Raw genomic sequence first — 12154 nt, 5'->3', positions numbered from 1 at the left:
CCGCTGTACTTCCTTGGGCATAATTAACGTTATTTCTTTTAAACCGTTCAAGTAAATCCAGGACACTCATCAGTGATAAAACAAACAGGCTTTTTTGGTTGTTGTTGTTTGTTTTGTTTTACCATTTAGGTTTTCTTAATTGGACCTCTTGGAAAGCCAGGGAGTGGGGGAGTGTTTGACAGGTGCAGTGATAGTTACTCCCATGGGGCCCATGGCTCCCCTGCTAACCACTGGCCTGAGGGTTTTCTTTGGATACTCTTCCTTCCGTTCACCATATTCCACGTCTGCGTTTAATCTCGGAGTCTCAGGCCTGCCAGACAGCGGTTGTTATTTTTGCTAACACGGGGAGAGTCGCCGTTATCAACATTAACCATCTATATGAGTGATTGGACCACACAGTCCTGTTCCGATGAACAGTGAGCGGCTTGAGGGAGGAGGTGACGTAAAATCCTAAACTGGCTTTGTGGCTACAGGTGCTCAATTAGTAGTCAATGAGGTGAGCTGCTCATCTCCCCACTCCCCCCAACCCCAGACCCGCTCCTCTTCCTGTGTCCCCTAAATCTGTAAATGGTACCATCCCCCCCACCCTGCTGACAACCCTCTCTTTCCCCTTCACCTCCATCCAGCCACCAGCTGCCCCCGAATCCACCTCTGTACCATTTCTGCATCCCAGCCCTGGCGCCACTGCCCAGCTCAGGCCCTCGGGCCTTGGATGGCCCTGTATCTTCCTGCAACTAGTCTCCTCCCTGCCAAACCATCCTCCTCACGGACGCCAGAGTGATATGGGTGCCATGTCACCCAGTGGTTGAAAATCCACTAGTTGCCCTCAGATCAAGTACAAACACAAGGTGTCTGGGAATCTTTTCTGCCCGTTCCCGCCTTGCATTCGTTCCCAGGTTCATCTCTCCCTCTCTGTACTTTCCCTGTGTAACCTGGTCCATCACGGAGGCTTCCTCCATCATCCGGGGGCCTGAGCACACCAGACCTCTCTCCTTCCTCCTACCCCCCCTGCCGGCGTCCACTCAGGCTCGTCCTCTCTGCCCGCCATGTCTGCCCACTCCAGTCCAGCCAGAGGGATGTTTCTCCGGAACACATCAAATTGTGTAATTAAGTTCTCAGAACCCTTCAGGGGCTCACCATCACTTTGCGACATTGTCCAAACTCCCCTAAAATGATATTCAAGACCCTTCCTATCAGGCCCTGCCTCCTCCCCAAGCTTGATCTTCTTCCATTGCCCTACTTCACACACATCCCGCATTCATTCTGGACATGGGCTCAGGAAACTGAGTGCCTGCATTCAAAACCTGGTTCCACGTCCTTTAGGCTGTGTGACCTTTGGCAAGTTACTTAACCTCTCCGGGCCTCTGTTTCCTTATCTGTAAAATAGAGTTGTAGAGGATTAAATGAGATAATACTTCGAACAGCACCTGACCCATAGGAAGTCCCCGTTCGTGTGTGCTAATGTTGTTGTTTTTGCTGTGGTGATCTGGCCTCTGTAAATCTCCTGAGTGGGATTTCCAGGGCGCTTCCCACTCCACTCGCTGGCTGTTCTCCAGCCATCGGAACGTATGTGGCTCTCTCCTGCCTTCGCAAAACCGCACCCCGGCAGCACGTTACCTGTTCTTCCTCCCCGCCTCACCTGTCCATCTCCCACCCTGCCCCTTCCTGCCTGGCCCTCAGAAACCTGACTGTAGAGCGTCTCCTTCTCGCCTGCCTCAGAAATCGCCTGGCACACTGGGAGTAGGAATTTGCCTCCACCAGGTACGAGGCTGCCTTGGCTGAGGCTGGAAGGGGCTGCTCCCTGCCCCCTGTCCAGCATGTACTTTGTGACATCTGCTTGTCTACCAGAGGCTTGTTTTTGCTGAAGATCTGCTCCCTGTGCCTGTGACACCAAGGGTCTCAGTTGCTAAGATTGGATGCAAATCCACCCGCGTGACAGAGGACTGCTCTAACTGGCTTTGACTTCCCTGGTATTGCAGACATGGTATTTCTTCAGCAATTGTCCTCTTACCCGCCCCTCGCTGCTAATAATGTTTTGTGGCTTGGTATTCGGTGGCTGAATTTCTCTCCTGAAATATTTTAGCTTGCTTCTCCCAGATGCCCAGCTGACTTCCTCAAGTGCCTCATGAATCTCCCATGCAGAGCTCCTGCTCGTGTACGGCATCCCAATGCGCTGATCACAGCAGCCCAGTATCAGCCCTCTGCTGACCAATGTCACTTGCGTGTTTGTAACACAGCCGTCCACTGTGGTGATGTCAAGATAAATCATTGTTCAGAACCTGTTCGCTGGCAGAAGCCAGGGACCTCAGTGTGACCCCCTTTATTGTATAGGTGAGTACAACAAAGCCCAGGAGGTTAGGTGACTTTCTCACAGTCGCACAGTCAGAAATTACCTGACTAAATTGGAACTAGAATCCAGATTTTCTGGTTTTCACTTCAGTATTCTTTCGAACTCACCAAAAGCTATTTCTTTTCTTTTTTTAATTAAATTTTTAAACAACTTAACAGTGGTAAAATACGCATAACGTAAAATTTACCATCTTTACCATTTTGAAGTTCAGTAGCATTAAGTATATTCATATTGTTGTGCAACCATAGCCATCATCTGTCTCCGGAACTTCTTCCATCTTCCCAGACTGAAGCTCTACCCATCACACACTCACTCCCCATTCCTCCCTACTCCCAGTCTTTGGTAACCACCATTCCACTTTCTGTCTCTATGAATTTGACTACTGTAGGTACCTCATACAAGTGGAACCATATAGTATTTGTCCTTTTGTGTGATGGCTTCTTTCACTTAGCGTAATGTTTTCAAGTTTCATGGTAGCGTATGTCAGAATTTCCTTCCTGTTTATAGCTGAATAATACTCAATTGTATGTATGTACCACATTTTGTTTATCCGTTCATCTGTCAGTTGACATTTGGGTTTCTCCCACCTTTTGGCTGTCTTCAGTAATGCTGCAATGAACATGGGCGTTCAAATATTTGTTCGCCAAAAGCTATTCCTTATGAAAATATAATTAGAGATACTTGCTGCTACCTACTGTTGCCACTTGTATTTTTTTTTCCTAATGGTAAGTTTGGAAAATACGAAAAAACACACAGTGAAGAATATAAAAGTTGCTAATTTTATGTGGTATATACTTACAGGATTTTATACTCATGTTGCCCATGATTTGAAAAGTTTTATACAGACTGAGAGAGAATTTTAACAGGTAGCCCAATCTATGTATTAGGGAGAACGCTTGAAATATATTTAAGGGACAGACAGCATAAGAGCTGAGTGTGACCTTGGCCAACCATGGCATTTTGGAGATGAGTCTATTCAAAGTATGAACTTAACAGTAATACAGAGGGAACTTTTTGTGGGGGTGCTTCCTTAAGACTATTTTAACATCTTCTTTTAAAAAAATTTTTGTTGGAGTATAGCTGATTTACAATGTTGTGTTAGTTTCAGGTGTACCGGAAAGTGAATCAGTTACATCTATCTATCTATCTGTCTATCTATATCTCAACTCTTTTTTTAGATTCTTTCCCCATATAGGTCATTAAAGAGTGTTGAGTAGAGTTCCCTGTGCTGTACATTAGATCCTTATTAGTTATCTATTTTATATATAGTAGTGTGTATATGTCAATCCCAATCTCCCAGTTTATCCCTCCCCACCCCCTTACCCCCTGGTAACCATAAGTTTGTTTTCTACATCTGTAACTCTATTTCTATTTTGTAGATAAGTTCATTTGTAGCTTTTTTTTTTTAGATTCCACATATAAGTCGGACAGAGAAAGACAAATATCATATTTTAACATCTTAATAGAGTATCTTACTGCTAAGAAGAGTCGAATTTTGAATGGGGGTCTTTCCCAGTCACATTTCTTAAATATCCACTAGAGGGCAGTAAAAGACATAAAAATTTTCAACAGGGCCGATGAGTGCCTGGCAATCAGGTCACTGCATCCTCTTTGCATCTCTCTCAGCTCTCCGTGCATACAGTTACAAGATGATGAATTTCACATCCAAGAGTATGTTTGGGTGAAACTGGCGATACCATCAGCTGTAACCCAATCGCAAGTCTTCCTCACATTCAGGCTAACGTTAATGCATAAAACTTCATTCAATGTGTTGGGCCCAGATTGTATTTTTATTTAATTCACGTTAGTCCAGCGATTCTCAAACGGAGTGAACGTCAGAATTACCTGTCATGCTTTTTCCCAAATACACATGCCCAGGTCTCATCCCAGATCTAGAAAATCCGAATTTCTGGGGCTGGGGCCTAGTTATATAGACTGTCTTTAGATTCTGGCCCATGAGGACGGGTCACCCTTGAGTAAAACCTCAGAGGAAAGTGAATGTGAATTCTGGAATTTTTTTTTCTCTTTTGAAGATAGAAGTTGCTGAAGGGTCTGGTGGCTTTGGGAACCACATGCAGAACAGCTATGAAGTTTTCCCATAAATGGTGCCTGTAGTAGACCAAGCCAGGAACCCAGACAGAAGATCTGGCATTGAGGCAGGCCTGGCCAACTCAGGATCTACAGTTACAGTTCCAAGAAGGCCATGCTCCGGGACCAAACTGTGCAGAGTGAGGCCAGAGCTCAGATACTGTCTGCTATATTAAGAGAATCTTTCCTCTAGCATTCAGGGAAAAGAAACCTTTAATTTTACCTCAGCAGAGGTAAAGATGGCACAGAGGACCTGCCGTGAGGTCAAAAAGACTTCAGTTCTCACGCTAACCTTCCCACTAGCCAGTTAGGGAGCCCAAGGCAAGTTATGTCACCTCTCTGAGCCTCAGCTTCCCTGTTTGAATTATGAGAGGATTAGATACCATTGATCTCTGAGGATCCTTCCAGTTCTAAAAATTCAGTGATTCTATTAGTATTAATAACCTTGATTTGTATGGCTCTACTCTGGCAAAGAGCAGAAAAAATATTCAGTAATGCAACGAATGACAGAGACTATTGACCATGTAGTTTAATTTATTTAAGGCATATGCAGTGAATTCAAAGGAGAAAATATTGCAGCCAATAATATATTGAACTGTTAGTGTCTTCAGCATAGCAAAAGCTTTCCAGAGGGAAAAGTTACCCATTAGTGCAAACTTGACATTTTTTACTTCCTGATCCATAACTGCCATTTCTCCAGTACGTTTATATTTACTGTAAAGCGCCAAATGTATGAATGCTTCAGGTGAATATTAAATAACTACATAAGCATCAAGGTCATTGTCGCAAAGAAGGCTCCGTGGAGGGCCCTGGGAGGCTGGCACTGATCTCCTGTGAAGTTGCATTCTGGAATCCTGCTGACAAGGGGAAACAGTTGGTGTGGACCATTATTAAAGCTTTAAGTGTTTCTCCATTGTTAAAGATCTTTTACAAGCCCGGAGTAACTGATAGTGCCCCAGGAATTGGCAAAAGCTTCACTTAGAAATATAGGCTGGTCAGAGAGATAAGTAAAACCCAGAACACAGATGTCCTGGGTTGGGCTTACGCAGCAAAGGTGCGTATCCGGTGCGAGTCCAGCTCTGGGGCAAGCCGGCACCGCTCTGAGTTAGGGTTCAGAAAGGAAGGAAAGCTTGTTCAGGGGCTCTTTCATACCAGAAGCTGCAGAGAGAGCCGCTCCGTCTTTCAAATTCACCTTTAAATTTCCTCCAGCTTGTCCCGCAGGACAAGCGTCCGGGTCAACTGGGTGTGTGTTGAGTGACGCAGACCCGCAGATCCAGACTTAACTGCACTGGTCAAGTGCCCAGGGTAATTCTGTGGGTGTCCTGCTGCCCTGGAGCTAGGAGGAGAGCAAATCTTAGGATGACAGAATCCGGTTTCAAAAGGTCTCAGCAGATTAAAGGATTGGCTGAGTCATGATGAACTTAATGAGAGATGCAGACGGTAAACTAACAGCTCCCGTGCCGCCCTTCTGTGTAGTGTGGTGTTCCACCCTGTGCACATTTCAGTCGATTTCCTCTTTACGATGACCCAGGGAGGAAAGATTTTTATATCCCCATTTTTAAAACGAGGAAACTGAGACATGGAAATACGGAGGAGGGCGCAAGCACTTCAGAGCCCTCGATCTAGATTCCAATCCCAGTTCTGCCCCTCAGTCTACCAGCAAGTTACTTCACCTTTAAAAAATAGCACTAGCCAGGCTTTATGGCTGCCTTTCATGTGTCAGGTTCTGTGGGCTTCGCCCTTTGCATTTATCATCTCATTTAATCCTCAGAACAGTCTTTCTCCTGTTTTACAGATGAGGGAGGCACAGATAAGTAACTTGCCCAAGGTCACACAGTAAGTAGCAGGGCCAGGATATGAGCCCAGGCAGTCTGACTCCCAGGCCTGTGCTCTTCACAAGTACGGTACCGTCTCGGTTTCCTGTACCATGAAAAGGGAACAACCGTATGTTCTGTGAGGGTTAGAGGAAATAACTTATGTAAAGTGCCTCCCTCATGTAGTCGCCACACATGGTCGGCATCATAGATGATAGGCTATCATCATCACCATCATTATACCGTCATCGGTTAGATGACTCGCTCAGGGTTAGAGCTAAAAACCGGCAAAGACCTGGCATTCAAACCCAGGTCCTGTGACTGAAAATCCGCTGGACTGTGGGGGACAAGATCTGGGGCAGTTTTTAGGTCACTGTCTCAGTGCCTAGAACAGTTTTTACCTCCCTGGTAGGTGCTGAGTGAGTCCTCACATAGGTGGGGCCTGTATTTTTCACTCATTCACCAAACATTTGACGAGGTCCTGCTGTGTCTCGAGGGACCAGAGAGGACAAGAATACAATGCTAACCATCCTTTTTCTCCCCCCAGGTTCGAATGGTGAAAGATGGGGACCCCTCCTGGAAGCCCACTTTTATTGTGAAACCTGATAGTGGTTGTCAGGGTGACGGAATCTACCTCATTAAAGACCCCAGTGACATCCGCCTGGCAGGGACCCTCCAGAGCAGGCCGGCGGTGGTCCAGGAGTACGTCTGCAAACCTCTCCTTATCGACAAGCTCAAGTTTGATATCCGTCTGTATGTCCTGCTAAAGTCCTTAGAGCCCTTAGAGATTTACATAGCCAAAGACGGACTCTCGCGGTTTTGTACAGAGCCCTATCAGGAGCCTCACCCCAGAAACCTGCACCACCTCTTTATGCATTTGACCAACTATTCACTGAACATCCATAGCGGTAACTTTGTCCATTCGGACAGTACCAGCACAGGCAGCAAAAGGACTTTCTCTAGCATTCTTTGTAGGTTGTCTTCCAAGGGTGTTGACATCAAGAAGGTCTGGTCTGATATCATCTCCTTGGTGATTAAGACTGTCATTGCCCTGACTCCAGAACTCAGAGTGTTCTACCAGTCAGATATCCCCGCAGGGAGGCCGGGGCCCACGTGCTTCCAGGTAACCATCGCCAATTTCCAGCCTGAATTCTTGACCTTGATGGGGCCTTTGGAGGGCTCCTTGGCCTCGTGTGGGATGAGGGATGGGGTGGGACGGCCAGAGGGATGGAGGGGTTGTTGCTGCCATGGGCTTTGGTGTGAAACCGGGGTCCAACTTTCTGCTTTCTGTTTGCTGGCTGTGTAATTTGGAGCAAGTTACTTCCATTTTCCTACCTGTAAAATGGAACCAGGAGTACCTCCCTTAAAGGACGCTTGTAAGAGTCAAACGAGATGTATGGAAAACGCAGTGCCTCCCGTTCATTTGCTCATTCTTTCTTCTAGCAATTTTTACCACCTGCTTAGTAGGGGCCAGGCACTGTTCAAGGCAGTAAGTCAGGTCCCTGCTGGCTGATGCAGAGAGTCTGCTATCGTGGGAGACAAATAAGTTAAAAAGCAATTAGTATAAAGTGTCACAAGTGCTAGAATAGAGTAGGAAGTGTACCAGGCGCTGTGAGATTGGGGGACCGTCTAACATTTTCTGAGTGGGAATGAGGGTGGCTGGGAAGACTTCCCAGAAGTAGCAGCAGTTAAGAACCTGGAGTAAGAGTTAGATGGAGCAGGTGAGGCTGGATAGGGCTGGGGAGACGAAGCATCCTAGGGGAGAGATGTTTGCAGCCCTAGAGGTGAGTATGGCTGGAGGGTGGGGTTTGAGGCAGAGATATGGAGGGAGATGAGGAAGATAAGGTGGAAGAGATAGGTAGGAGGTATGTCCTGGAAAGCTACGGGCAGTAGGGGCCACAGGAGGGTGCTAGCCCGGCACCGATGCACTCAGGTTTGTGTGTTGCAAAGAACCAACTGGCCACAGGGTGGAGAGTGGATTGTGGGGAGACTGGGAGCTGGGTGGAGCGGGGAACTGGTGAGCCGACTGCTTTCCTACGAGCAAGAGAGGATGCTGGCTTGGATTGGGAAGGGCTTGGTGGAGTTGGAGAGAATAGATTTGAGAGCCATTGAAGAGGTAGAGTGGCCAGACTTGGTGATTGGCTGGGGCTGGGGGGCAGAGGAGAGATGGTGGCAGGGGGGGCGTGGGGAGAACCCAGACCAACTCCCAGGCTTAGGCACTTGGGTGGATGGAGAGAAGCCACCAATGGGGGACCAGCTTGTAGTGGCAGTGGGGGCAGGAGTTGGACTTGAACTTGCCTTTGAAGGACCTGCGTGACATCCAGGTGGGGAGGTTGGATGGACATTGGGCATCTGGGCCTGGAGTTTGGGAGAGAGAGATCTGGGCAGGAGAGAGATTGGGAACATCAGCGTTCGGATGGTCACTGAGCCCTGAGCGGCTACAGGGTGAGAAGAGGCCAGGAAGACCCCCGTGAGCACTGCCATTCAAGTAAGGGACAGGCAGGGGGAAGGGGGCAGCAAAGGAGGCCAAGAAGAAGTGGCTTGAGCCATAGAAGGGATGTCAGGAGAGGAAGCAGGCTAAATGCTTGGAGAAGAAGCACGCGGGGGCCAGCCATGGCAAACGCTGCTGAGATGTCGTGTCAGACCCGAACAGAAAGTGTCCATTGCACTTACTGACCCGTGGGGTGATGGGACAGGGCGATGGTAGAGGACGATGCCAGTGTACGGTCGGGGAGGAGATGGGAATGGGGGTGGCGCATTCTTCCAGATCCTTTGGCCATGAAGGTTGTGGCGGGGGACTCGGAGTCCAGGCCCTTGGTAGGCACACAGTTTCCTGCCACCAGATAAATCGGAGTAGGGAACAGACGGTACGAAGGAACACCTCTGGGACCCTCTCCATCCAATCTTTAAAGTTATTTTGTAGCAGTTAGTGTATAAGAAAGAATACATGGAACATGTATGTAAGCTACAAAGCAAAACCACCAAATCATCATCCCCAGCCCACCTCCCAACCCAAGATCCCCAATTACTGTGCTTCTCCCCCATCCCATTTCTCACCCCGAGGTAATCAATCATGATCCCGAATTTTAGGTTTATCATCTCCTTGCTTCAAAAAATCCTTTTATTATACGTGAATGTGTCCCTAGACAGTATATTATTTTGCTTTGCTTGTTTTTGAGCTTTATAAAAATACTACGGTCAAGTCCATAGTCTTCTGCAACCTTCTCTTCCGCTCTGTGTTGAGGTGGGTCGTTGGTGCTCTTTCGTCTGCACTGCTGGGTCTTCCATTGTAAATACGCACACTGCGTTCATCAGTCCTTCCGTCAATGAACGTTTGAGTTGTTTCTGGTCCTTTACCTAAGACTGTGGCAGGAGAGAAACGGGTAGCGTGGAAGGGAGGGGAGGCAGTGGGGCAGCGTCTCTGATGCGTGGGGTGTTCCTTCAGCAGCAGAAGAGGAGGCTGGTCCCAAGGTGCGGCCCCAGATCCAGAGAGGTGACCCGGGCGGCTGGACACCCGTCAGCGGGATTTTCAGGCAGGCTGGCAGAAGCCTGCTTGCAGGGGGAATTCAGGCAGTGATCAGTTCCAGGAAGGGCTAATTGTCACCCAGAGGTCTGTCCTTAGGCACTTGGCTCCAGGTTCTTGTTCCCAGGCAGGGTGTCTAGCTCAGCCATCAGGTAGGTGGCTTAGGGCCTTAGAAAGGGGAAGTGGGCAGAGCTTAGAGGCAGGACCAGAGAAAACAAGTCCTGGCTTGAGCCATCAGAAGGTTAGGGCGAAGGAGAGAGTTGCAACTTGGAGGCCTCCAGGGGTCATCCCGGGGGACTGTGTGGTCACATCTGTTCGACAGTGACAGCTATTCCAGGAGTATCACGTGGGCCGGCATGCGTGGCCAAGCCACAGAGCCCTGGCACAGCGAGGGTGCAGGGTGGAGGGCCAGGGCGGTGGTTTTGCTGCTTGTCTTGCTGTGGACAGGCGGCATGCGGCAGCCGTGGGGTGGAACCAGGGGCCCAACTGGAGGGCAGACAGGGAGGGAGCCACTGGTTTGGACAGATCATGTCTAGCAAATGGAACCACAGGCCTGTGACCGTTTTCCACGGCTTGCCCACACGAAGTGCTGCCAGGCCTGGGGTCAGGAGAGGAGCACAGGCCGAAGTAACCCTCCCGGAGGACCTCGTCCTCTTCCCAGCGGTGGGACCTCAGGCACGTTTCTTCACCACCCTGAGCCTGTTGCTTTCTCTGTGAATCCCCTACCTGCCTTCTTTGGAGGAGTGTGAAGTAATGAAGGCGAAGGTATAAAGTGATAGATGTTTAAAATCTGTTTTATCATATATTTCAGATTCATAGTGATTGAGAAAGGAGTTTTTTTTTCCCCTTGGATTCCTCTCTTGCTTTCTTTAGTCTTATCACTTGTTAAAACACTTGGTAGTTTGGGTCTCAAGCACCTGAACTAACTTGGAACCCAAAGATTTAGGGACAACGTATGGTCTGCCATTGCCTTGCTGTGTGATTTTATATTAGTCACTTAACTTCTCTGTGCCTCAGTTTCCTCACCTACCTCACAGAGTTGTTGTGTGACTCACACAAGGTAAAGATGATGAAGCGCTTTGTGAACTCTAATGTTCTGTGCATACATAATGAATTATTTCTTTGTCACGGACGCCCGTTTTGCTTGTAGCCTGGGCCTGGCCCATATTGTAGCGTTCCCGGACATACACTCAAAGCCAAGAAAATTACATTTATCTTAAACATGTGACCGTGACCCCTTTCCAATCACAGCTGCAATAACTACTTGGGAAATCGTGATGGCCCAGAGCAGGGGCTGGCACAGCCAGGCTGTGGGCAGGTTTCCTGTAATCTGTTGCCTAGGAACGTGGCTGCCCTGTCATTCTGGCCTGTCCCCCTGTCATTGCCCAGGCAGCCCCAGCAAGATATCCCCCGTCAGTCTTCTTGAGGGCAGCTCTGTGACCCTGGCTTAAAGAGCCAGGTCCGTCTGGGTGTAGATGATTCATGTGGCAGAAATGCACACACAGAGGAAAGGTTTCTAGCTCAGCTTTCATGGACATTCTTTCCCAATTTCATCGCTTGGTTTCTATCTTCCTCTAGCCCCGGGTCCACTTCTCTCCTTGGCCGCGATCCTTTCCCTTCAGTATCGGGAGGAGGCACCTTCCCTAAAGGCTGAGGTGCTTCTCCTTTTCCTTCTTTGCTCTTTTGATCTCCTCCCTCCCCGTCATCCCCAGACACCCCACGGGAAGGAGGCAAAGGAGCAGCCTGGGGCTCACGCTCTGGCTCGGGTTTTGTTCTCGGATGTCCCGGGCTTGAGCTAACCCCAGCTCCTCCTTCCAGCAGCTCTAGCTGGAGAGCTTGGCAAGTTAACCGTTCTCTGCCTCAGTTTCCTTATCTGCAAATAGAGATAATATTGTATTTGGACCGGCCTCACAGTTGTTGTGAGACTGAATGAGAGAAAGCTGTGTGGAATTCCAGCAGGTGGCGGGAATCCCTTAATGAATGATATTATTATTACATTGTTTGTTATATGTAACAACAATCGTTCTCAAACTGGTCTGTGAAGAAATGCCTTGAACTTACGGGGAAACCATGAAATATTCACATTTCCAACTTAATGGAACGCCGGTATTCCAAGGACCACAGTTTGAGAAACAAGTCCTGGCACTGGTTGCCTCCCAGCCTGGCCCCAGCCTCGCTTCCCCGTCCTCCCTGAGCCCCGCGAACCCGCCGAACAAAACTGATTCCTGTCTCCTGGACATCATTGGTGTTTCCCCCAGTTCTGCCTGTTTGTTCTGCCTTGGCTGCCATGCTCTCTCCTCTTCTCCCTCCTTCTTGAAATTCAATGCTGATAAGGTGGTGCTCAAATCCCACCTTCTCTGTAAAGCCTTCCTTGACCAC

At 48.5% G+C, this 12154-nt stretch overlaps 1 protein-coding gene across 1 annotated transcript in view; it reads left to right on the top strand.

Annotated features, from left to right (window-relative positions):
* TTLL11 (tubulin tyrosine ligase like 11) overlaps window positions 1–12154 on the top strand; it is a 244523-nt gene that overhangs the window by 88435 nt on the left and 143934 nt on the right. The window contains 1 exon segment of the mRNA XM_065879625.1: window positions 6800–7375. Within this exon segment, the coding sequence (XP_065735697.1) occupies window positions 6800–7375 (576 nt within the window).

The sequence above is a fragment of the Phocoena phocoena genome, chromosome 6, assembly GCF_963924675.1.
Source record: "Phocoena phocoena chromosome 6, mPhoPho1.1, whole genome shotgun sequence".
NCBI lineage: Eukaryota > Metazoa > Chordata > Mammalia > Artiodactyla > Phocoenidae > Phocoena > Phocoena phocoena.
Note: the sequence above shows the minus strand (reverse complement) of the source record. Positions and strands in the feature narration are given on the sequence as shown.